This window comes from Cynocephalus volans, chromosome 5 (assembly GCF_027409185.1).
Source record: "Cynocephalus volans isolate mCynVol1 chromosome 5, mCynVol1.pri, whole genome shotgun sequence".
NCBI classification, from domain to species: domain Eukaryota; kingdom Metazoa; phylum Chordata; class Mammalia; order Dermoptera; family Cynocephalidae; genus Cynocephalus; species Cynocephalus volans.
Genome location: NC_084464.1, coordinates 166,752,943 through 166,780,546, shown reverse-complemented (window position 1 = coordinate 166,780,546; position 27,604 = coordinate 166,752,943). Strand labels below are relative to the sequence as shown.

Here is a 27,604-nt window from a genome sequence, read left to right as displayed (position 1 = left end):
AGAAAGTAAAGATAGTTTCATGGGGAGCACTGGTGTCCTTTATTAAAAAACACCAGGCAGATTTTCTACTATTTCCTTTCTTGTTAAGCCATAAGAAAGTCAGTTTTTGGATGAAAATTCCAAGAAAAATGTCATGCAGTTTAGTCAGTTACAAACCAGAAGGAAACAGCTGCCCATGTAGAACAGTTCAACAGGATCTATAAAACCATGATTCAGTACAAGAATCAGCAAGCAAAACACGGCAGAAGATCAGTACAGACACCAAATTTCCTTGTTTCCATAATTTAGTCCACGTAGGGTTAATGCCCATATTAATTACAAGGTATTTCTTAATCAGTGAAATAAGCTTTTACTTTTTAAAGTGATGACTTAAACCTGGTGAAGTTTCACTGACCACACAATACGGTCACAGAGAGAACATGAACTACATTGCTTGAAATTCAGTACTGACAGCTATTTATTACACAAAGCCTCAAATATGAAAAACTCTTAATTTTCACATAACAGCCCCTCAACGTGCCTTTGTTTCCATCTACCAAAGAGGGTAAAATGCTAGCACACAGTCGCTAGAAATGTCAACATTCACAAAGAATATATAAGTTTTGTCCTCTGTACAACATCTTTATCCAAAACTAAATATTCAGATGGCAGTGCTTTTCATTTTTAATCCAGATCATCACTGTTACAAACACAGTTACAAACAAGTCCCCAGTGCTCCTTTCTAAAACCAGAGGCAGATGCAAAGCTTTACCTGAGATGATCTTAAAAAATAAACCTATTTTATTGGAAAATCCTACAGTTTAGCCCATTCTTTGGGGCACCACGTCATTTCATAGGATTAATCTGACATGCATTTTGAAACCAGTCAGAAACGTTTGCAATAATTTAGTTTGTCTGAATTATAATGAAATAATCCTTTATGTACCAAGAAAAAGAAGAGGAAGTTGAGTCTGGCAATTCCTAAAAGAAAGAGTGACTTGGTCACTGGAATTTTCAGTTTGCTAGGCTCTGAGTTCAGAAGAGCAAAGCAAACACTTGGGCGAAGGTCCTTGTTGGTTTTACTTTTTACTTCATGTGACAACATTTCATATGAAAGATGGAAAAATACCACCATCAAGCTTGTTCTTTTGCTACTCCCTCTCACGACACTGACTCTGCTCAAGTGGGCCAGAGTGGGGATGGGGTGGCATTGGGCAGGGAAGAGAATGACCAGCATCAATGTCCACTCCAACCTCCTCATTATTGGGATTTCCCAGTCTGATAACAATCCTCCAGACTTTCTAAAAATATATTTGTCCTTATGGTTCTGTAACATTTTAATACTGCTGGTTTAATCTATAATTGTGTGTGGCCTTAGTCTTTAAAAAATAGAAAAACTCCCCAAATGTTCTTTTTTGTATACATATTTGAAAAGTAGGTATTTAGGATTTCAATGAGTTGATAGCCTTTAGGTGCTATGCAGGGTGTTCAGCCCATTGAACGGGGATGGTTTATTCAGAAGGCTGGGGACTTTCCCATCCCAATACCGCCAACTTTTCCCAAAGTGTCCATGGGATCCTTCCAAGTCTGCTGGGTAAAAATGAGGCGAGAATGACAAGGACAAAGGGTCATTAACTTTAGTTGCTAAAGGTTGCCAGCATGCAAGTGGCTTTTCTTTAGCACTATTAACTAGTGAGACCTAAAGGCAAAGAACAGAACAGATTCTACCTATTGCGTCTTGCTGAGTATCTTCTATTTCCTAAAATGTGTAAGGTTCCATAAAGTGATTTAAGCTAAGATTATCCTTAGGGAGACCTATTAGAATCTGAGGCAAGAACAGGTATGGAGCCAGGCAAGGGCTGAGGACTGTGAGTGCCCTCAGGGTCCCCCGTCTTTGGCCACTATGCCATCTGGCATATCAAAACACCATATATACAACTGCAGAAAAATATATATAGGAGCAGAAAAAACCAACACTCCCTACAGAGGTACGCTCTGAGATAATCACATGAGTTGGAGTGTCCAGAGGATCGGCTATCCAAAATGTACCTGTAAGGAGGAACTTTGAAGTATCAACATTATCACTTCAGTGCCTGTGACTTGAGACCTTTTGGTTCAATTGAGTGTCTAAAGCTGTGCAAGTTTCAGAGATTGGCTCTAGTGCTCAGAATCTACCTTGTGGTTTACAGGCACCACTGACGCTAGATATCACTTTGGCTGGATTCCCACCTGCTAGTCAGATGGACATGGAGATCGCCACTCATCTCATGGGACTTCAGAGACCAAGTCACTCCCTCACCTGTGTCTGAAAGTCAACCATTAGAGTTACCCTTTTCTAAGGAATGCGATGCTAAATGCAAATATCCCTGAAAAGGTAACATTTTAAACATACCTTCAAAAAACATACACCGATCACCGAATTTCCACCAAGAAATCTGCAAGGTGCAGCAAAACGCCACTGTGAGGTCACCATTAGCTCAGCTCTCAGCTGGGAGAGAAAAGGCACCAGACACGTTACCACATAAATAACCATGTACGTGAAGCTATGGTGAGCCTGAGAGTGAAAACAACAATATGCTTTGGTAGTGGAACTGACTTCTGACAGGGAATAAGGGAAGAATTTGGGAGAATTCGTTTTAAGGACTTGAAGAATACACAGAATTGATGAGGACCATACCTAGACTTCAGAGGAATGGCATAAGCCAGAAAAATAGACTTTGTATTTGTCAACATGGACACAGTCTCTTAAAGCAATGCCAGGTGAACAAGATAGCGTGGGTTTGACTGTGAGGCGCTCCAACATATAGGGGTCAGCAGAGAGCAGGAGTCTATGAGGGAAGGGGAGGAGAGGTGGTGTTCCCCACAAGCCAGAGACTCCAGAATGAATCCAATCATCAGGCCCATGCTGGCAAAGACAGGCAGAGCACTCTAATGGAGAAGTGGGAAGCAGGGGACTCAATCCAGAGCATGTGGAAAGTGGGCCTCAATGGAGAGAGGTGGGGGATAGGGGCAACCCTTCCATCAAAGAGTTGAGAAGTGAAGAGGTGAGATGCTCCCTTATGCAGAACAAAGAGACAGAGATTATAAGATGAAGAAACACAGAGCAGAGACCCAGGGAGTCCAACATCCATCTCACAGCAGTTCTACTACCAGAAAACAGAGGTCATAGAGGAAAGGATATTTGCTAAACATAAAGGATAAAGAGACTATCTCAAAACATTCCAAAGGAAAAAAGTCACCAAAAAAGGAACATGAGTCACACGAGCACTTGGCTTCATCAGCAACTATGATGCTGGAGGACAGAGGGTGATGCTCGTGATGGGGGAGGGCTGCTGGATGGTTTCCTGCCATCAACAAACTGCACTCATGTGCTGGGCAATGGGCAGTGTCAGACTGTGATCCCAGAGAGAAGGGAAACAATGCTAAACCCACCATCACCCCAACATTCTATCCAGAGGCATTGTCCAGACTGCAGCCTAGAGAAGGAGACAGTCCCTGGGACGAGGAGGCAGAGACTGGAGGTAAGCTGTCATGACTGGGTCTGCGGGGTGCTGTGCAGACAGCAGGCGCCCTGGGACTCTGGTTAAAGATGAAGCTGTGTGTGCACAGGGCAAGACTCAAGACAGGCCAGGCAAGAATAGCTGCTGGGGAGCTGACCAACTGGAGCTGGTGCAGGGCTTGAAGACAGGGGACTTCACACCAGCCAGCATGAACAGACCTCATCAAACACCTGGGCACTGAGGGGATGACCCAGCAAAGTCCTGTCTCAGGAGTAGGGTCACACTAGCTCTAAAGTAAAAGTTACAGCAGACTCACCTAATAAAGTGTAAAGGCAAGGCTTGAAAGGATCAGGTAAATTAACTGCCTGACAGAACAAAATTCAACAATGTTCACAGAATCTGAAATGCTACAGCACACAATAAAAAAATACTAGATATGAGAACAAGCAAAAATATGTGGTCCCCTTATGAGGAGAGGTCAATAAATGACCCAGAGGAAGAGGTGGAAGAGATTAAGAAAGAAAAAAATATTTGATGAAATAATGCTCAATTTTTTTTTTTTTTTTTCAAATTTGACAGGAAATATAAAGCCACAGATCCAAGAACCTCAAGAACCCCACATGGGAGAACACAAAGTAAACCACTCCAAAGCTAATCTTAATCAAATAGTGAGAACCAGTGACCAAGAGAAAAACGTTGACAATGTGAGGAAACACAATAAGATGGCCACTGTCATCTTGTGAAAAGAGAAGCAAGCCGGAGGAAAACGCAACACCTTACAGTGCAGAACAAAACTACCTCGAACTCCAGACTCAACAAAACTGCACCTCAGAAGCAAAGATGGAACACGACATATTCAGGGGAGACACTCAGAAGACTGAAGAGTGTGTGCAAGAAACATCCAAGTGAGCTCTTCTAATGGAGATGACACTAGATGGAAACCTGGATCTGCACAAGGTGATGAAGAGCACTGGAAACGGTACAGAGAAAAGAATTTTCTCATTTATTAATTTCTTTAAAAGATAATTGACTGTTTAAAGTAGGGGTTGGCAAACTACAGCCTGCAGGCCAAGTCTGCCCTGCTTGTTTATATACAGCCTGAAAGCTAATAATGCCTCTCATATTCTTACATGGTTGGGAAAAAATGAAAATAATTTGTGACTCAGGAAAATTATATAAAATTCAAATTCTGTCACCTGGGAAACTTACATAGAGGCTTACTGGCACACAGCCACATGTGTCTTTTAGGTACTAGTGTCCACAGATGCTCTGTCAGGACAACCCCAGAGTAGCTGTGACAGAGCCTGGTCCCAACACCTACGGCATCCATTCTCATCTGACCCTTCACGGAAAAAGTCTGCAAACCCCTGGTTTCAACTAAAAGTAATAACCATGTGTTATGGGGTTTTAAATATCTGCATAATCTCCACAGGTTACATTCTATATGCTTCCACTTATATAACAATCTCAAAAGGAATGGAAACAGAGATGGAGAACAGATTAGTGAATGCCTGAGAACAGGGTGGGAAAGTTGTGCATGTACAAGGACAGCACAGGCAGTACAGGGCGCTCCTCTGGGGTGATGTGCCAGCTCTGCATCTTGACTGGGGTGGTGTGTACAGGAAACTTCACATGGGATAAAACTGCATAGAACCACCCCCCTCCCCATATGCATGTAAGAAATGGTAAAAAATGAATAAGGTCTGTAGTATAGTTAACATTTTTGTACCAATACCAATCTCATGGTTTTGATACTGTACTCTGTCTTGTCATCTTTGGGGGAAGCTAGGCACTATTTTTGAAAATCTATGCACTATTTTTGCAACTCCCTTTGAGTCAGTAATTATTTCCAACTAAAAAGTTTTTTAAAATATACAGAAGACATAAAACAACAATACCAAAAATGTTGGGGATAATAAAAGTACCCTGCTATAAGAGGGTTACATTAGACATAATGTGGTATAATGTTACTTGAAGGTAAATTGTGATGTTAAACACATATATTGTTAACCTCAGAGAAACCGCACAAAAAAGGGTAAATCTAATAATCCAGATGAGGACATATAACAAAATATTCAATTAATCATCCAAAAGAAGTCAAAAAAGGAGGAAAAAGTACAGAGCAAAGGGCAAAATGGAACATTTAAGCCTAACCATGTCAATAATTACATTAAATGTGAATGGTCTAAACACTCTAAAAAAAGATAGAGATTGTTAGAACTGGATATTCTATTTAAAAGAGATGCACTTTAAATATAAAGAAATAGTTTAAAAGTGAAAGGATAGAAAAAAAGATATACCATGCAAACATTAACAGTGAGAAAACTGGAGTACATATATTCATATCAGAAAAAGCTAACTTCAGGTCAAGGAATCCTACTAGATTTTTAAGAAAGGGGGAAATCTCACAATATTAAAATGGTCAATTCACTAAGAAATATAACAATTTTCAATGTATATGCACCTAAAACAGAGCTTCAAAATACCTGAAGCAAAAATTGACAAAACTGAAGGAATAAACAGACAAATTCACAATGCTATCTGGAGATTTTAACAACTCTTCTCTCAGGAACTAGGAACGAGTAGACAGAACATCAGTAAAAGACTTGAACAACCCTATCAACACTATCAATATTCACAGAACACTACGCTCAACAACTATAGAATATACATCACTTTCAAGTACATGTGGACAAATAAAGCCAAGCAAATAACATAGAATATACTTTATTGTTATTATTATAAATAAACCAGCAATAGCAACATTTTATTTTCATATCTTAAAATTGTAAACTTCACGTAGAAAGCCAAAAAGTTGAGGGAAAAGAAAAGGAATTAAAGATCAACTATGTAGAGAAGTCAATTTGAGTAGTTCTTCCTGTTTATGTGATTATCTAATAAAGTTATCCATATGACTGTAAATAAATCACATTAACAAAGTATGAAATTTAAGTTAGTGAAGTTTATATAGTTTAATCTCATTTAATGAAAACAATTCCAAGTATTATTCTAAAACGTAAAAAATTTTTTATGAGGAAGATATTTTTAAAAAATAATTAGAGTCAACGTGCAATCATTCATGTTTAAAAAAAGAATATGGGCAGAGGGCCACATAAGAAAAAGAAATAGAAAACAATTATTTAGACAATATTTGGTCCCAAAGTTTATTACATAAGTTGTTTCATTTTTGTTTTTAAGTCAGCTTAAACACCCTCCTCGTGTCCTCCTCCTTAGGTCGTGAGTGTTTGAGGTCTTGCAGCATACATGGGAGAACACAGTACATGCTGGGTGGTGCCAGGAATTTAAAGGAAACTGGATTCAAAGAATCCCCCTATCCCCACCACCCAAAAAAGCATAATGAGGACTTTTTAATCTGATGATTCTATCACCATCCTTAGGTTATATAAATGTTTATTTTCTGAAGTAACAGAATAACATTAATAATAACATCGCCATGTTTGGAAACAATGCTGTTTAGGCAAATGTATCACAGGCATCCTTTCATGGGGATCCTACTGCTTCCATCTCTTATCCTGATAATAGTGTGCTAAGCCATGTGTCTTACCAAAGCACTCTCAAATAAAAACATAAAATACCTGTCTAGGTCTCTGTCTGAGATGAGCAAGGTCTTACTTAAGAGATAACTAAATACATTAAGCATAACTGGTTCATAATATGAAGTGCTCTTCTGCACTCCTGAGTCCCCCCCCAAACTTTTCTAATAGTGAGTCACAGGGTCCTGATCAACTTTATATCTGGTGTTAAAAGTCCTCTCATTTTCACTGCTCTGGCCATTGACAGTCCTCCCCCTACTCTTGTTGCTAAGTATGCAAGGGAAATACAGATGGGAAAAAAACAAACTTAATTACAAAAATTCTAAAGGAGAATGTTGTTTATATTTTAAAATATGATATACCAGATTCTGTAAAATCGTTTTACGAAAATCACATTTTGAGGGGCGACCAAGTAGAGATTGTCTTTTTCTCATAATAAACATGCCCTACACTCCTAAAAGAGTTTACACATTTTTAAAAAAGCATGAATCCTTTAAAGGCATAAAAATATGACATGTTTTAAAAACAATGCATTCTTCTTTTAATGAATACTGATCAACTGCTTGCTAATGAGACATAGATGTCCCATAGCATTTATCCTTAATTTTTTACAGATGCGAGTGGTTCTCGATTATAGATTTTACAGAGAAACAAACCCTAGCTAATTGTCTCCATGTACTGAAAGAATGCATTCTACTTCATCTGGCTAACTTCTTTGAATTCAACTTCAAATAGGACCATTACTAAGGCAGTCCAGCCAGTTCTCACCTTTACAGTCTCCCAACAAGAGAAAGTAAACACGCTGCCGGACGGGACGGTAGATGAAGGCCTGGCTGGGGAGGGCCTGGTCCAGCTCGTCCTCCAGGGTGTTGCTACAGTCGACTTCGCCACTGCTCATGACATTGTACACAAGGTAGCTCTCGGCCTGGACGTGATGTGTCCTCGCAACCTGTCAAAAATTTAAATGCAATTGATTTCTCCTTGAAAACAAAACAGAAAAAGCCAACACCTTTTATCACATGCCAGTTTTTTTAAGGAACTAGAAATGGAATAACTGCCACTAAAACTCAGGACATCAAGCCGGCATTTGTGTTTTCCTTCCTTTGGGCTAACACGTTCAAAACTCTGAGTCACTCTTCCTTCTCTCTTGGTATCCCAGTCGCACCTGTCACCTCCGCAGTATTCACTTCTGTCTTCCTGACAGCGTCCCAGTAATCAGCACTGCTATGCAAGGCCCCTAACTGACCCCCAGCCCAGTTTCTCCCTTTCCTGCCCATCTTTCATACCACCCTGTTGTCTTCTTAGAAACAGGTGCAGTCACTGCCTTCCTCAACGCACGTGAATGGCTGCCAGAAATGTTTCACCGTAACATTCAAGGTCCCACTGTAAGGCCTCGATCTCCTTTTTCCAGCCTTATACACCATTTCACCCTCACAGAAACTGCCATAATCCAGTCTCAATGAAACATCTTCGCCGTTCCTCAGGAATACACAATCCTCTCCTACCCTGCCTTGTGCACCACGAAAACTTACCCACCTACAATCTTTCCCTCACTCCTTCGTGACATCCCATTTCACAAGCCTTTTCCTGTTACTGTTCACCTAAAGCATCACTTTCTCCATAAACCCTTTTCTCCTCCCCCAACCTAAACTGACCTCCCCCCTGCCGTAGGGGGCTCGATTCATTTCTCTATTTTGTCTGACCTCTCCTATTAAACTACAAACTGCTTGGGATTAGAAACTGTGTTGCTTTCATTCATTCACTTGTTCAGTAGCTGTTTATTGAGTAAAAACTATGTGCCAAGGACATTTGTTTCTCCTCTGCAATGCCAAGACAGTACTGGCACATCATAGGTGATGAGATATATGATTTAAATGAATTTTACTTTCTCATTAAATCAGTAATTAAGATCATAAGGTCTATAATACACAGGTTTTATTTTCCTATGAACAACATTCTCATTAATGTGGAAATAAATTCATCTAGATTACTATCCAAAACTTAAATCCAAACAGTCTGCTAGTACAGGCATTTAAAATACGACATCAGGATAACCTGGAATATCAAAAACTCTGTAGAGCAGAGTGTCTCATTTATACATACACAAGTAGTCCTAGTTATATTGATTCATTATTGTCAATCTGACCCTTAATCTCTCTATTCCTCACTTTCTTAATATATAAAATGGGTTTAATAAAAGTGCCAACCTCACTGGACTGTTGTAAGGATTAAGTGAATTAATACACGAAAAGCACTTACTCCTAGAGGCCTGGCACACAGTTCACTGTCAATAAGTACTAACGATTATTATGAGACGATCCAAGTGCATTGCTCTCCTTGGAACCTAGACACATGACAAAATGTCTACTTCACTGCTACAATTTCTTCAAACCAAGGCAGACCTGCCAGCATATTTAAGGTCAGTAAAGTTTAAAAAAAAAAAAAAAAAAAAAGTTTACGGAATTATCTAAGTTGTATCATAGAGTCATAGAGTACTAACGATGCTCTGACCAGCTGAAGATCACCAGAAGGGGCCTGTTCTTCTGTGGGCCTTTTGATACAAAGCCCATCAGAAGTGCTCCCGTCACGTACTTCACAATCCTTGAAGGGCAAAATCGCTTCCAATGCTTTGTCCACTCCTCCTTCCACTTCTAATCTCTTTTACTTCAAAAGAGTTGATATTTTTACAGATTTATCTAGAAAATTTTAATAAATTACATTTACTCTACCAAGAAATCTTTAATTTTGGCAGATTGGACGCAGAAGTACTAGCTTAATGTAGATCATACAGAGCTGATTCTCCATAAAGATATATAATTTATGTAGTGGTTTATAAGTATCAAAGGGCATTTCTTGCATTATCTCATTTAACCATCACACAGCTCTGTTACGAAGGATGCTCTTGTCTCCCTTCTCACGTGAGGGCAAATGTGTTCACAGGTGAAGTGACATCCTGCAGTATGACAGCAGCACTGGGCAGACCCAGGGTTTAAACCCAAGCCTTTGACTCCAAATTTGACTTAACGAGATGACATCCACCTTTCCTGCTGGCCTAGATGTTCACTGATGCTTGGGGAGGTGACATGGGTGTGGTCAGTAGGCCAGAAGCAAGAAAGTGAGAGAATTCCTGAAGAAGCCTCCTGCTTTGAGTCCTATGCATAGCTTCAGAGGTAACGCGTCAGGCAGAGCTTAGCAGGGCGGGTGATGCCAGCCCAGCTTGTCCTGGAACACGACCATCGTCATCTAAGGCCTCTGGACAGTCTCGGCTTGCTTCTTAATACTTTTTCACCTATAACTCTCTTAGAAGATGCATCACATTCTACTTTTTACTGTAATTATCTGTGTTGATAAGTTAGCTCACTGCTACAATGCATGTAACAGAGAAAGAGGTTAAAGACTTTTAAAAGACAGGAGAGATCTATGTAGTTGTACAGGAGGAAGGGAAGGGGTCACTAAGGAGAGAAGCTAAAGGGACAAGAAAAGGGGTATAGCTCACTTAGCACATGTTTAACGAACAGCTACGACGAGGAAGAAAGGAGGTGAGGCATAAGGGACTCAGCACTGAGAAAATAAAACAAGGGCCTGCCTCACAGCACTGCCACTGTCGAGTAGGAAAGACACTGTCCACTCAAACATGAAATTCCAACTGGGCATGTGCTCTGATGCCAGGCACACACGCCAGCAGGGACCACATGGTGCTTCTCTGAGTAAGTGACTCCCGAGTCACCACAGGAAAGACGAGTAGGCATTAACTAGAAGTGGTAGAGGGAGCTTTCCAGGAGGCAGAAGAGCATGTGCAAGGCTGTGATGACCATACAGAAAAGAGAGAGAACAGTGAACACAAAGCCGGAGACATGGGTAGAGACAGATGCTGGCAGGCCACAGCCATGGTAAGACTACTGGTTTTTGTCCTAAGGATTAAAAAATGCAAATAAAGGGCTTTATTTCTACATACAGCATGACAAATGCATAGGAAGGAGCAAAAGTCTGTTTAGGAAGAGTTCTTGCAGTAATCTAAACAAGAGACAGCCTGAACTAGGATGGCAGAAATGGACAGGGAAATATTTCAAGAGTCATTAACAGGTAAAATTAACAAGACTTGGGAATATTGGTTATGAGAAGTGGGAGAGACAATCCCTAGTTGGCAGCCTGTGTAAATAGATGAAAGATGGGGTGCTCACCATGCCAGGAACACACAGGCTTTCAGGTGAGACCCTAAGTCTGCTTCCAGACTCATGGATGTCCCTTTGAGACATTCACACGGACGTGCGCATTATCTATAAAATGACTACAGGGCCTGTCTCACAGGGCTGTTGAGAGGATCAAGTGAAAAAGATATGTCATGTGCCTAGCACACAGGTGCTTAATAAGCAGTGGCCCTCCATCAAAAATCCTCAAACGTTCTATAATTCTTTCAGAATTAAGCCCAAACTCCTAGTGTGGCATTTAATAACCTTCACAATCTGGTTTCAGTCTACCTTTTCCAATTTTTTCTCCCTGCTTTTCCTCCTCAAACCCCATGCTCCAGTCTGTTCTACTTGTGCCCCAAGGTGACACATATTCCAAACACACCTTTAGTGTTCCCACAGCCCCCAAGTCTTTGCCTGCTCAAAGCAAATTTTGGTCCACAATGAGGTTGGCTCCAGAGTTCTACCTCTTTGGGGCACTTCTCCCTGTACTTTAACCCACATGTTCTCTCCCTCTCAAATTCCTACAGCTCTTATGTCATATTCATGGGACATTATCAAATGTAGGTTACAATGTGAGTGTTCACATACATGATGTCACACTTCCTAACTAGACTCACAGGCTCCTATTCTGTGTCCCCTCCCTCCCCACAAAGTGCCTTAACTATTGCAGGCAGTCAGTAAATATTCACCAACAAATCCATCAATAGATATATTTTCAACCATGACATTTTAGATTTACATAGGAACATCCACATACCTTTAAGATTTCAGGGTCTGAAACCATGGTTACTAGTTGCTTTGTTTCAGGCCCCATATTCATGGGGTCTTCTTGTTGAATTTCAGGGTTTGTACATATGGATGCTTCTAGCTTAAATTCAGGGTCTGTTCCCACAGGCAATTTTTGCTTCATTTCAGGGTGTGTACACATGGGAACTTCTTGCTTGGATTCAGGGTCTGTACACATGGGAACTTCTTGCTTGGATTCAGGTTCTGTACACATGGGAACTTCTTGCTTGGATTCAGGGTCTGTACACATAGGAATTTCTTGCTTGGATTCAGGGTTCATATGCATGGGAACTTCTTGCTTGGATTCAGGGTCTGTACACATAGGAATTTCTTGCTTGGATTCAGGGTTCATATGCACGGGAACTTCTTGCTTGGACTCAGGGTCTGAACTCATGGATATTATTTGCCTGTCCAAAGTTATTGTATCTTTGGGTTTTTGGAAAAACCATGGGGATTTCTGTCCTGGCAAAAGATATGATGCCACTCCTTTATAAAAAAGAGCTTTATTTGGTCCCAGAGGCAATATCTCCTCTAGTTTTTTCTCACCTTGATGCAAGCGAAGAACTTTATCTATGTGGTCTGAAACAGCTAAGACAACGTTGCCTTTTTTGTCAAAGTTCTCTTTTACAGAGGTGTAGGAGCACAAGCATTTGTACCGAAAGCTTTCAAACATACCCTCCGGGATTATGTCGTTGCCAAGAAGGCAGGCCAGAAGAGGAAGGTCTGCCAAGCTGAGGCCCAGACTCTCACAGAGCTTCTCTCTACAGAGCATGACAGTGTCTAAAGTCTGTAAGCAGAGCTCCCTAATTGAAAAGTAGGGACAAGTATCATAAATTAAGTAATCAGTGTCTTCCCCAAGAATCCCAAGACAGTTATGCTGCATACCATAGGAGGCCACCTCATAGTCTGCCTCCTGTAAGGAGCACACAGTTTCCTGACCCAGAGTCTTGAGAGCAAACCTCGTAAACACAGCCAGCCCTGAGGGGATGAAGAACATGTTCCTGCCTGGCTGCTCCTTGTGTGACTTGATATACTGAAAAATCCTGGATATCTCCCTGTTGTTCTTGAGTCTTCGTTTCACCCACTCATCTCTCTTACCCTGCTCCACCATGCCATCAAAGAAGAAGATCAACTTGATGCCAACAGCCGTAAAAGCTCTAACGAAATCTCGCAAAGCCGAAAAGTACTCTCGCCACTGGCCACCGCAGATCCAAGATTCTGGAGTATACCAGTACCTGAGACAACACATGGCATCAACCACAACCGAAGGAGTGCACTCTGGATGCCTGCTGCGGTGGTGCTCAGCCAGGTCTTTGAAATTTACTACTGTACAGACATGTGGACAGGTACTTCCCACAAATCCCTGCAAACCTCTCACACCCATAACTGAACTCTGGGGAAGGATCTGGAAAGAAAAAAAAGTTAGCAATTAGTAATTACAGCATTATCACTGGATATATGGCACCTTTCAAAGCAAACACAAGACAATATTTATTATTTGTTCTCCATTTCCAAAAAATCTTGTCACCAAGGTAATATGATAAGCTGGTTAGGGCCTAAAGGGTCTTTAATTAAAATGCTTGAGAAACTTTTCCTTAGTATAAGTTAATTACTTGAACTGGACTTTCACAAGGAAGACATAGTGGCAATCTTTTAAGGTTCACTATTATTCAAAGTATTTCTCAGCCAAATTCAAGAAAAGGTTAACAGTTCTCAAAGAAGTAATAGTTCCCATCTAGGGACTCAAATAGAAATTGTCTTTAAAAACCTAAAACATAAATTAAAACACACAACATGAACAATTCTCAAAATAATTTTCCTGTGTAAAAGAAGCCAGACAAAGAAAGAATATGTACTGTATTATTAGATTTATATAAAATTCTAATTCACTGAGAGTTAAGCCTAACCTGTAGTGACAGAAACACATCTGTGCCTGCCTGGGATGGGACAGATGGGAGGGAGGGATTCCAAAGGAGACACTTTTGGGGGTGACAGATATGTGCACTACTATATGGTGATGATTTCACAGGCGTATACATATGCTAAAACATCAAACAGTACACTGTAACTATGTGTCAAGTAAAACTCAATAAAAGTGTTAAAAAGAAAACTACATAAAAACTTACTAAACCAAATGTTGTAACATTTGAGATAGTGGCTGACTGACTTCGAATGGAAAACTGCCCATTCTAAAATTTAAAAACAGATCCAAAGTAGTTTAAGAGTTAGAATTCAACACCGGAAAAAAATTTAAGCAGAGTCCTGCATATATTAAGATGTCCTCAAACATAGTGTAAGACATAATGCAAGACGTTCTTCACGTAAGGCAATAACGTCCATCAAAGGTCAGAAAAAATTCCATGATGACATCTTTTATCCTAAAGGTCTATTTTTTTCACTATAGTTTTCTTTGTATCATCAGGGCTTCTTATCTTTTGATAAAACACAACCAAAAATCCTTTACATGCAAACAGCATACAAAACAAACAATGCCTCTATCCTAGATTTAGGACTGAGGACAGTAGTCATATGTTGACTAAGCACAACATCGGTAACAACTCTCATAATATAGTGTACTCGTCAACTACTAGACAAAATCTTTAATTTTAAAGCCACTCTGACAGGTAAAGATTATAAGCTCTATTTTACAAGTGAAGAAACTATAAATAAATTATTAGGTTGAGAAAGGCACCCTCACAGGACTTTCAAGAATGTACTGATTGTTAATGATCACTCGTTCCTAACAGTAGAATTTGAAGTTTTCTGTTTAATAACCATTCGTAGAGCCAGCCAGTTAGCTCAGCTGGTTAGAGCAGTGTTATAACACCAAGGTAAAGGGTTCAGATCCCCTTACCAGCCAGACGTCAAAAAAAAAAAAAGAAAAATAACCATTAATACTGAAAATATACAAAAATTTTATGTTGAAATGTGGCTTTAAACATAATGAAACACACGAATACATGTATTCCAAATCACCATAACGTTATTACTGGTATAGAGTTTATTGTGGAAACAAAGCCAAGGTATTTGAATTTTTCAAGTAGAAACTGGGCTTCATAACATGATGGTCTCAACTATAAAGTGGTTCTACAGTTTGGATTCCTGGGCATGGATCCTATTTCCAGGAAGGTTAAACTCTGATTTCTGCAAAGGGTGTTTTTCTCCTTATTATTCCAACACTGTAGGCAGGAAACACAAGAACACAAGTAAGGGTGGTCAGAATGGACAAAGTCTAGTACGCTCAGGTTTGAATTTGTAGGCCTTGCAAGGTTTACTGATGATGAGTGGGCCAAAGGTGAATCTTACAAATCTGGAGTCTGACTTAGTCTCTGTGTTGTGAGAGAAGACTCCACTTCTCTCACCAAGCTCCAACAGAGCCCATAGCCAGCCACTGGAGGTGCCCTCCCTGCAGCCCACCATGGTCGGAAGCCAGCAGCCAGCAGGCCTCCCAGGCTCAGGCAGCTCCCAAAGTTACTGGCTGGACTGCTCAAAATGCACAAGAAGCCAACACGACTTGGGGGGGGGTGAAGCTGCGAGAGGGAGCAAAACAAGCCCTCCTCTCCCCTCCAGACACCTGCGCAGCAGCTCTGCCACATGTGGCTGCCTTCTCTTGCCAACAAAACGGGATTTTTGTTTCAAGCATTTCCAACTAAAACTGCAAGCTGCAACACTGAATTTCCTAAAACATTCTCCTTTATTTTTCAAGAAGTCAGGCTCAGTGTTCTGCTTTGATTTTATTCAAATGCTTTCCTCATTTCTCCTCTCAGTAGTGAAAAGCTCACTATTTTAATTAAGCAGGTAGTAGTTCTTCCTGTCTTTCCCATTTTGAATCACAAACTAACTCAGAGTGTTATATTACGTAGGGTGCTCTTCTATGGCATTTACCAAGACAAACTGGGGTAGGAAAGGATTTGGGAACTTGTGACATTACAGGATGCCTTCAGGTATTTCAGCATCTTCAAAGCAATAAATGGGCACAACACCCAATCGGTGCAACTGGTGTGGTGTGAAATAAAATGTCTAAAAAGATATAGAAAACTCTGTGGATATTACTTTAAATAATTTTTTTCTGCTTTAGCCTTTTATTGCCAATAGCATATACGGAGATTTTTCACTCTCAACAGGTAGTTATTATAGATAAGATGACTAAAAAAAATAATAGATAAAATGAATCCTATCTACAAATTATACAGGAAATTTTCATTACCTTGATAATTGTTGTTTAGAAAGAAAACAGAAGTTATATCTCATTAGGTAGGCATCTTATTGCCCAAAATATAGCTTGGGACCCTCAGGAAATCACTACCATTACGGTGGGCTCTGAAATATTCTGACACCCAGCACAATGTCTGGCCTGTGAGGGGCCCAATAAATATTTGAATGAATAAATGAATGAATCCAAGGGCAGTACATAAAGAGAAATGAGGAATTGACAAGTTTATAGGCTCCAAATGTGGCCAAAGAAGGTACAAAGTAGGGCCAGCCCCGTGGCGCACTTGGGAGAGTGTGGCGCTCCCGCCGCAGGTTCGGATCCTATATAGGGCTGGCCGCTGCACTCACTGGCTGAGCGCGGTGCAGGCGACACCAAGCCAAGAGTTGCGATCCCCTTACCGGTCACAAAAAAGACAAAAAAAAAAAAAAAAAAAAGAAGGTACAAAGTAGAATCACTGCCCTCCAGCAGCTCCCCAAGGTGTGGGAAGCAAAGCATCAATGAAGAAAATCTGGTAAGGAGCTGCCAGAGCATAAGCACAGCTCCCGGGACTGGCCCCACTCTCCCCTCATAGCTGGCCCAGTCTCAATGCAGAAAGAGGAAAGAAAAGTCCAGAAGCCCCTACCTCACAACCCTTCAACTTACAAACACTTGTAGAAATTAGCAGAGTGGCATGCCTCAGCATAAACATATCAACCCTACCTGACACTGACAGATGCCCCTGGACACAGGGGCAAGGGAACTGTGGACAGCCCACGGGGTACTTCACACATGGTGAGCAGCCTCTGCAGAAGGACAACCAGTACTTAGAAGCTGTGGCAGCCTTCGAACACACCCAGCATCTCAACTGTGTCGAAGCATAATTTTCAAAAGCTAAAAGACATAACTCGTGCAAACAGTAATTAGCGAGGGAGCTTGAGATACAGGGAAGCTGGTTCAGAGCACTGGAGGAGCTGGAGTTCACACAGCCCAACAGGAAAGGCACACTAAAATAAGCTCTTTAAGTTGGAGACAATAAAGCTATAACCTTTAGAGTTAACCTTTGGAGTTATCTTTACCAGACAGAAATAATTTGCATTACTACAGACAAATAACCAACAGATCAGCATATCATCATATCACAGTGTTTGGGACCTAATCAGGATTAAAGAGCAAAGTCAAACCAAGGTACATTCTGTTAGAAAAGTAGTTAATCTTGGGTGAATCTGTTAAACAACAGCCCACTATGACAGTATAAAAATATTCTTTTTTTCTTGCTTTATTTCCAAGGATGAAATAATTTCTGTCAGTTAACTGCTGGTTGGGCCTGGGCCCTCCCAAGGACATTCCCCATGGGGGGATGTGGACTATCTGAGGTCTGCTCTGCTTCTTCTTACCTCTCTTCCCTACTAGCTCCACCTAAAAAGTGAAACTTACAGGGATCCCTTAAATACCAGTAGGGTGAAAACAGGGACTGAAAATCCTAAAAGATTACTACTTATTCCATGCCAGCACACGGGATAGTATCTGCTCAATGTTTATTGAATATTTATGCACAAACACGTGAATGAATAAAGTAAGGGTGGGTCCACTTAAGCTGGTCTTGATGCTTCAGAGGAACTCTGTAAAGGGCTCATTCAACTGCTGAGCTTTCCAGGAATCTCCTGTTACTGACAAAGGCTCTCTCCTTGCTCACATTTTAGTTAGGCCCTCTGAGCCCTCTTCTTGACCAGGCCTCAATCTTGGGCTTTCAGCAAGAATCTCACTTAGATAGTTTAGAGAGAGCCCCCCACCCTTGATGTCTGATGTCCCTGTCTGCCTTCAACAAGAATCCCCTCTTCCACTTATGTAACTCTCTGTAGTTTCCTATCCTCTCACTGCCTTGCTCTGCTCATTGGGTATAAATCCCCAACTGTCCCTGCTGTATACAGAGCTGAGCCCAATCTCTCTCCTCTATTTATAGCCTTAAATAAAGTCTTCCTTAACCATTTTAACAAGCATCAGAATTTTCTTCAACAATGGCATCTCAAAGAAGCCTATTGGAATGAGAAACAGGAAGCCTACAGCGATCATAATATACTTTGATATGTCTAGGTACAGATGTGTAGACTCAGGGTGCCCTGGAAGACCCCCCAGAACACATGCCAGACTGGCCATGACCACTAGTGCCAGCCGATGTCAAGACACTCCCTTTTAGCTATGTCACAGAGAGAAGAGAACAAAAGGCAGTGAAAGGAAAGGCCCGAGAACAAAACAGAATTGCCACATAATAACAGTGAAATCTTGAGCAATTTACTGCATTCCATAAGCTTCACTTTCTGCATCTGCAAAATAAGGTTTATCAGAACCACCTCAGCAATTGTTGTGGCACAATTTTATTTATACTTATATTATAAATTTGTTCATTAAACATCTATCAGTTGCCTAAAGTTTAGTAAAATCAGCCCAGCACCAGCCAAAATTCTTAAATTATCTCCAACTTTAAAACAAAGCCATATAAATTCTAGAGAGGTTTTACTAAATTTACAATTTTTGTAAGCTAGATTACTTTCTATGAAACTTTTAAAGCAAACTTCCTCAGGCTCTCATTATCATTTATGGACTGTTTTTCTAATCAGTTCTAATAATTAGCTCCTAAACCCACAGTAAAATATGGAAAGAGAAACTTTAGACAGGGGTACTGACAGTAGTAAGAGGTGCTGACACCTGACGTGAGGAAAACAAAAGGACAGAAAAACCCAAAAAAGTGTACAGACATAAAAACTCCAAAGGAATAATAGAAAAACAGCTGTATATACCTCAACAAGCCTAAGAACATCACCGTCTACATCACAGCAAATTATGTTTCAAGTGTTTGCTCGAGATCCTTAAGTTCATGTAACATTCAGCACATTCTATTTAAGAACACTGAGAAATAATATAGTTTAGAAAGATTCCCATCCTAAATGGCATAGTTTGGTGCTTAATTGGCAAAAGCCAGAACTATCCAGAAAACTCTCCTCTTCAGAAAGTTGTCCTTGTTGGCCATGGTTTTACTGTCAATGACTTTATTATATAGACTTAATTGTTTCAGCTTAAGTCCTAATAGGAACAGTATTAATACTGCCTACTTTTACAGAACCTAGTGTGCATATATGATGTGTGCTGATAGATAGATACAGATATATAGACATGTTGAAGGATACAATTTGGTCCATTTTGTATTAAATGTTCAATAAAGGCCAACAAAGAAACTCCTCTTTATTGAATAATATTTGTTTATAAGAAAAACAGTGCTCAGGAACTGGCTTTTTTGGCTAGGCAAAGGCCCTGATTTACTGTATGGCTGAAGACAAATCATTTAACCTCTTTGAACATCACTGATTTCCTTATCTGTAAAAATAAGATAATAATTTACCTCTAAAATTTGGGGGATTTTAAACTACTACTAAAAAATCCTTTAGAAATACCTTATATTTATATAATAAGTTAAACTTTAAATAACATTTTAAACCTCTGAAGATTTTCCAACAGAACACCGTACAAAGAAACAGATGTCTAACAAGTAAATGAAAATAGTTGTTTATACTTGTTCTAAAGCTCTATGAAAATAACCGACAGCATTAGGGTTGCCTCATTTTCAAAGTAATACAAGAAAGGTTGCAATAAATTCCTCTAAATGAATTTTTCCATAGTGTATATAACTTTAGTTTCCATGGAGCTAAATGTCACTTTTATGATCTCAATTAAGTGGACCATCGTTCCTACCATCAACCTTTTCTGAAAGAGGGTGGTATACTCCACAGCAAAATAAATCTAATAATACATGCTCTTAAACTTGCAACAAGAAATTACAAAGATTCTGCCCAATGTGCTGAGTTACCAAGCTCTAACATCTCCCTCTTGACACAAGAGCAAGATAAAGCCAGGTTGCAGCGGGAATTTGATTAGTTCCATTCATGCACATTTTCTCTACAAGCCTCAATAACAAGCACACATTAGAAGGTAAAAGAGCAGGAGGTAGGGGGTGGGGGTGGGGGTGAGTCTGAAGGATAAGAAAGCAAATCTCAGGGAAGCAGGATATGACAAAAGGCGAGTTTTGTAAGGATTCAAGTTGTGAAGGGCCAGAAACATACAATTTAAGGTCCCTCTTTTAAAAAAAGAACACAAATTATAAACACAAGGCTGCCGAGGTCCCAGTGCCTTGGTAGGGGCCCATTCAAGTGAGGGACCTGGAAGACTGAACTTCCTTAGCTTTACGGTAAATCTGCACCACAAATGATACCCAGAGTCAGGTACACGGATGAAGTAGAACCTCAGAATGCTAAGAACAGCAAGTGACTTCAGATGTCATGTACAGCGTGCCAGTCTTTTCAGCACCGCACTCTCCCGAGTGAGCCACGGGCTGGCCCGTGCCAGTCTTCTCAGCGTGCCAGACCTGATCAATGACTGCAATACGTTTGGCAGATCAGGTAGTCAGAAATTAAACAAAAAAACTGGGAAGTAAGGTGGTCAAGAAATGGTGTATGTAAAAAGATGTGTGGTGAGGGGCCTGACACAGCTACAGTGTTGTCAGTGCCTCTCAAGAACACAACTGGTAGAAAAGCAGAGTTCCAACCAGAAGGAATGGCAAGGTCAGGAAAAACCCACTAATGGTGAAGCTTGGAGATGGCAGAAATGGGATGAGGAAATCAACATACAGGGACTGTAAGAAGTCTGCGGCGGCGGCAGAGAGGGTGGCTCCTTACAGTGAGGTAAACAGACGGGTGTTGTGGAGGGAAGACCAGAGACAGAGTCAAAAACAAAAGCATGGGTCTCGACGTGGAGGAGCCTGGGAGCACAGGTACAGGCGAGACTCTCCAGTACACCTGGGAAGTGAGTGGCAGGGACCTCGGGGCTAGAGCTTCTCACTGTGCATCGACTGGGGGCTCGGGTCATCAGGGAGGTCACGGCCTCACTTCACACCCTGCACGTCCTCCCCACAGCCACCTCCAGGAGCTCGGGTCATCAAGGAGGTCACGGCCTCACTTCACGCCCCGCAAGTCCTCCCCACAGCCACCTCCTGGGGCTCGGGTCATCGGGGAGGTCACCGCCTCACTTCACGCCCTCCAAGTCCTCCCCACGGCCGCTTCCAGGGGCCCGGGTCATCAGGGAGGTCACCGCCTCACTTCACGCTCTGCGAGTCCTCCCCACGGCCGCTTCCAGGGCCCCGGGTCATCAGGGAGGTCACCGCCTCACTTCACGCCCTGCAAGTCCTCCCCACGGCCGCTTCCAGGCGCTCAGCTCCGCGAAGGGCTGCAAGAGCCGCTGCCGGCCTGCGGCTCCCGCGCACCAGCACCCACGCTCGCCACGCTGCCTCCTTCCGGCGCTCGCAGCGACCCACGCGCCGCCTCGCCCCGCACTCTGGTCGGCTCCCCGCCGCTCCCCTCCGCGAACCCACGCATCTGTCCAGGAACGCCGAACGGCCCGTCGGACACACGGACAGCGCCGCGGCCCGCCCGCCCGCCGCCCCCGTCGGTTCCCCGGGGAGCCAACGCTCGCGGGGGGCTGGGGCCCGGGTCCGAAGAAGGGAGGGCCGACGCGCACCGAGACGAACGCAGGAAACAGGCGGCAGCGGAGCCCTGGCCCTACCTAGAGACGCGTCCGACCCGTCTATGAACGCTCCGCCTTCGCGCCGCCGCTTTCCGCACTTCCGCTTCCGCTCGAGGCGCTTCCGCTCGAGGGCCCGCCCCCCGCTTCGGAGACGCGGGAGGAGCGAGCACGCAGGCGGCGGGCCGGGGCGGGGGCGAGCGCGCAGGCGGTGGGGCGGGAGCGAGCGCGCGGCGTCGGGGGCGGGAGCGAGCGCCTGCCTTGTTCCGCGGAGGCCACCCTGGTGCGCGCGGGCTCCGCGCCTGACTCGCGTTTCTGTCGCCTGCGGGGACGGCACGGCCCTTGGTGGCCGGAGACTGGCGTGACGGCTGCCAGCCGACAGCCTTGCCTACCACCGACGGGCCTCCGCGAGGGTGGTGAAAAGCTCCTGCTCTTGCCTGCCCCGTGACCTCGGGCACGTCATGTCACCTGCACACGTGAGCCGTTCGCGGTGAACGCCACGACTGTCCCTGCTGCTGTGGAGAATTACTCGGGAGCTGGAGTTCTTCCGTGGGCGGGCTGGCCAATCTGGAATGGGATGTAAGAGTTCCAGGCGGCTGGCTGGGGCAGGAGCGGCGACAGCGAGCGACCGTGATGCTTCCCAGGGGCTCGGCGACCGCGACGCCTGCACAGGGGCGGTGGAGAGAAGGGGCATGGGTGGACGAGGGTCACCCTGCACGCAGGGTGTGCCCGCTCCGGATCACACCCGAGAAGACATTCTGGTAGCCACATGTGAGCGACGAGACAAGAATAACCTTGAAACCAATCTAATTTATTTTTTAAAAAAGTAAGTTTTACATACTTCAATTAATAATACTACCGAATTACTTAAGAATGCACCTCAAAACCTGTCGTCACGCACGGCCTGTCTCAGGGCTGCTGTGAGCCCTGGTGGGCTAAGAGGCCTCCACCAGGGAAGTAAAGTGGTCAAACGTTGTCCTAGGTGTTGATTTCCTTCACAGCAAAGCACTTGACTGTGCAGGCAAAACACACTGTCAAATTGAAGTGACACCATGTGTGCATTGAAGGACCTGGGAAGGAATCTCTCAGCATACAAGGCTTTAGTTTCTTTTTGTTTTTTTTCTTCTAAGTAAAATCAATCACGTCCTGGGTCACACTAAGAAGTATGTGAAATGACCTCTAGTCTTAAGGCATGCACATTGTGGTTGGGGGCACAAGCTAAAGTCCATTAAGTATTAGGAAGCAAGTGAACATATAGTAAGGTTTATAACGTGTGTGTCCCCCAGCATTCATATGTTGAAATCTAATTCCAAGTGAAATGATATTTGGAGGTGGGGCCTTTGGGAGGTAGTTAGGTCATGAGGGTGGAGCCTTCATGAATAGGTTCGTGCTCTTACAAGAGGCCAGCTAGCTGTCTTGTCCTCTTTCCACCATGTGAGGATACAGTGAGAACATAGCCTACAACCAGAAGAGCCCTCACCAGAACCTGACGATGCTGACACCTTGGTTTCCCACTTCCAGCTTCCACAATTGTGAGAAATAAATTTCTGTTGTTTTTCAATCACCCAGTCTGTGGCACTTTGTTATAGCAGCAGCACAGACTAAGACAGGGATGAAAAAAACTGCAAGGAGCTAATGTGTGAACTGAGTCTGGAAGGAAGAGTAGGATCTGAGACAGTATCGGAAGAGGAAGGACTCCCAGGGAGAAGGAGCAAATCTAGGAAAAAGTTGGAGGAAAAAATTCAGGTGATATGATGGAGTGACCAGGGAGACCAAACTCTCAGAAGCAGGGGGCTGATACTGAGAGGCAGCAGAGAAACAGAACAGAATGTGGAGGGCGTGGGAGGTAGACAGACCAAGGTCCTTATGTCATTACAGTGAGTCCCACCAGCTGACATCTACTGCACAGAGCTTCCAGTAGCATTTTTTCCTCACTCCTAAATATATACAGAAAACCAAGGACCAACAGACATTTGAGGAAGACAGACAAAAAAGTAAATAAGTAAAATAAAAGTAGCAGGAAGAAGAAAAAAATTCAAGAAAAAAAATGTTATAAAAAACTTTATCTGCAGTCTCTGAAGATGGTATTACTTCCATGAAAGAAGGAAAAAGATATATATAAAAGAACATTCAGAGAATAAGAAAGAGCTCTTGAAAACTAAAAAAGCAACAACTGAAATGTAAAAATCAATGAAAGAGAAGATAAATTTGATATCTCGGATGATAAAACAAAAAAAGTTGGAGAAAATGTAAGAAAATTAGAAGATTAATCTAAGAGGTGTGACATTTAAAAAACAGAAAACATAGGAAAAGAGAATAGAGAAAATGAACAGAAGGAAATTACTCAAGAAATAATTCAAGAAAACTTCCAGATCTAGGAGACATGCTCTCATATTGAATGGGCCCAACCAGTACCCAGCACAACAAAACTAATAGATACACAAGTCACATCATCACAAAATTTTAGAACACCAAGAATAAAGAAAAGATCTTAAAAGTTTCCAGCAGGAAAAATAAAAATGTCACATATAAGGGACTGGAAATCAGAATGGAATGGAAATTCTCCATAGAATCCCAGGAAACTGAAATGCAATGGAGCATTAACTTAAGATTCTGAAGGAAATAATTCCAACATAGAATTTGACTCTCAGTGGATATATTATTTAAGTTTGTGGGCAGGATAAAGATATTTTCAGATATGGAAGCGCAAAAATATTATCTCTGAAAGCTACTGCAGGATATTCTCTAAAATTAAGAAGCAGGTCAAAAAAGAGGAATATTTAGGACCTAGACAGCAGGAAATCCAACTGAGGAGAGACGAGAAGGGAGGTCCTAGGCAATAAATTCTCCTAGATTGGGGTACAGAGGCATCCAGGAGAAATATCTCCAGAAAATAAGTGAAACCCATGGAATGATTTGTTTAGAAGGGGATCTTCAGAGTTTGGTGATGATAAATAATAGCTAGATAGGGAAGTCAATAAGCAAATCAATCAGGAAATATGGAATCCAGTAAAGACAAAACAATGTATGAAAAAGGAAATGTAATCATAGCATATGCCTCGGCTGTGGAGAATAGTCACGTAAGTATAAGGTAAATACTGAATGGTAATTTAATCAGAAAGGATGCTGTAACTGTTTTTGAAGAAAGGAATGTGTGTTTATAAATGTGTGTGTGTCTAAGAAGTGAGAGTGGGAGAGTTATGTCTTCCTCTTGTAGACTAGGAAGGCCACAGACTACATACACGACTGGAGAGTAAGGACAGTGTTAGAAACCCCTTTTCAAAAATGAGAGTAAATCCCAAAAGAAGAAGCTAAGAGAGAAGCGTAGGGGAGGGGCCTGGGAGTGGGTGTGGACAACTGATATTGTCCTTACAAACCTAGAAATAGTGTTTGAATTTAAAATCTGTAAGCATATTACTTTGATAAAAGGAAAATGTTTAATTTTTTTTAATTTAAGTTTTAAAACATGGTTAAATAGCTAGTCCAAGTGGTAATAAGTGGCACACTTGTTACTCAAACTCCAATCTGCCCGTCTAAATTCTAAGGCTTTTAAAAATTGTTTTTACTATAATACACTACAGTGAAAGAAAGGAAAAGTCAAAGATGACCTCACAGTCTCTTTCCTGGGCAACTAGAAGGAAAGTTGTCCATAGAAATCAGGATATGGTTATTCTTTCACCTCCTGCTTCTCATCACTGATGGGTGCGCTTTCCTCTGCCCCAGTAGACAAATCTGACTTACCAGTTTGGGAGAGAATCTAAAAACAGGGAGTGGGGGACTTACAAAGAAGAGAAAATTAGGAAAGGAAGGAAAGAGGAAGAAAAACTGGGTTGAAGTTGGGGGTTAATGGAGAGTAAAACGTTGGAGAAAAAGACTGCACAGCTGTGAGAGAGAAACACAGGAAGTGAAATGGGGTGGGGATGGCTGGGACAAGTTTCTCTTTGTAACAAGTTGACCCTCTGAATAGACTGCAAGATTTATTTGCAGTTAGTTTTAATCTTATTTGGATGCTGAACTGAATTTCTTTGAATACAACAACCACTTGGGCCCAAGGTTTTATTTGGGTCACAGTTCACTGCCCAAAAACTGGGAAAGAGGAAGAGCCACAGCCATGAGACCGTACAGATGTGTATGTGGCTGACGTGCGTGAAATGCTGCTGATAAAAGGTATCATACAGAGAGAAAATATCCCTGTCCCTGTGATGATCATTGTTACATCTGTGACTTTGGGGACTGCTCTAGACATCTTTTGTCGGGGAATGGAGCTACCTAAGAAGCCAAGAATGGCAGAGTGGAGAGATGGGGCACCTTGGGCCTTGATGATGCGGTTGAGTCACTAACTCAACTAATATTCATACCTGCCCCTCCCCCCACAATTGTATGAAATAACATCTTTTCCTTATAGTCAAGTATTGAATCAAGATTTTCTGTTACGTGCAGCCAAAAGTATCCTAACTGTTTCACCTAACACCCATGAAGGAATAATTCCTACAGACTTGTTCTTCCACTTTAAAATAGAAAACTAGACAAAAATATGAAATTATATTTTTAGGCAATAGATAACAGGGAGTGAAGAATGAAGATCCTTGAAAGAAGGGAAGCAAATAAGGTGAGCTGATGGCTACCCTGGTCTCTGCCTAGATCAGCAGAGAAAATCAGTAAAACAAAAGTCAGGCTCTTTGACAAGATTGATAAAGCTGATAAACGTGTAGCGAGCCACTGTGATAAGAGAGAAGACACAGATTACCCATATTAGCAATGGAAGATGGTAGCACTAGGTATTAGCTACAGTGAAGCGGTAAAGAAGTAATATCTGAACAACTTTAGATGAGATGAAAAATTCCTTGAGCTGACCAAAGAAGAAATAGAAATGCTGAGTAACCCTATATTTATTTTAAAAAATTGAATTTGTAAGTGAAAACCTTCCCACAAAGAAAATGCCAGGTGCTGATGGCCTCATGGTGAATTCTGTCAAGCTTTTGAGAAAGAAATATTAATCTCATGTAAACTGTCAGAAATTGGAAAAACAGGCAAATCTTCCCTGACTCATTTTATAATTTCCATTGTGGCAGAGGGCAGGTCTGACTTCAGTGTGGAGCCCCAGCCCCACGATCCTGAGTGGATGTAAGTGGACCAGCTTTCTACCTCCCGCCACGTCTGACCCCAGCCCCACCTCTAAGTCAGCCATGGTTTCGCTTTTGCTGGGACAGTGGTTGGCTCCTCAGTAGCCATCTGACTCAGTTAAAGCCACTGAGAAAGGAGGGGCTGTCTGCTGGCAGGTGGTGGTGGTCATTGCTGACACACTCGCGCCTGGGAACTTCACAACCTGAAAGCAGCTACCTGTCTTGCCTCAGTCAGCTTCCTGACAGGAACAGAAGCAGTTCCAAGGACCACTAGAACAAATCATAGTTTGTCATCATTCCTAAGAAACTGACTCACCAACATGCTTCTGATCTGGCAATGGTCCAGTGCATACATTTTGAAAGCACTGTATGATCATGAGTTATTAGTGATGATGACTTATACACACACCACCCCGTTCCCATTTTTCTAAAAGAGAAAAAGAAAATAAGCACTTTGAAAACAAATCTTAGGGTCGCCCTGTGGCTCATGTGGGAGAGCGTGGTGCTGACAACACCAAGTCAAGGGTTAAGATCCCCTTACCCATCTTCTTTAAGAAAAAAAAAAAAAGAAAAGAAAACAAATCTCGATGGTGGCTCAGTGCTATCCGCATTCCGTGTCTCCTGATTGAAGTAGTGGAGGGCGGAGTAAGTATAAAAATGATGAGAAGGAAGGGAACTGTTGAACAGCAAAGAATGTGGTGCTAGAAGTTATGTT

At 42.1% G+C, this 27,604-nt stretch overlaps 1 protein-coding gene across 5 annotated transcripts in view; it reads right to left on the bottom strand.

The window, feature by feature from the left end:
* The window catches only part of FAM120B (family with sequence similarity 120 member B), an 86,648-nt gene extending 64,779 nt beyond the window's left edge, over positions 1-21,869 (bottom strand). For 2 of the 5 annotated variants that reach the window (XM_063097779.1, XM_063097782.1), the window contains exons 1-3: positions 21,809-21,869; positions 11,981-13,414; positions 7,802-7,982 (exon numbers count right to left, since the gene is read on the bottom strand). In XM_063097779.1, coding sequence (XP_062953849.1) covers positions 7,802-7,982; positions 11,981-13,393 — 1,594 coding nt within the window. In that variant the 5' untranslated portion in view covers positions 13,394-13,414; positions 21,809-21,869. Of the gene's footprint in view, positions 1-2,398; positions 2,468-7,801; positions 7,983-11,980; positions 13,415-16,921; positions 17,003-21,808 lie in introns of those variants that run through there. The other 3 variants (XM_063097783.1, XM_063097780.1, XM_063097784.1) reach the window with 3 other exon arrangements.
* Between the last annotated feature and the right edge of the window lie 5,735 nt (positions 21,870-27,604).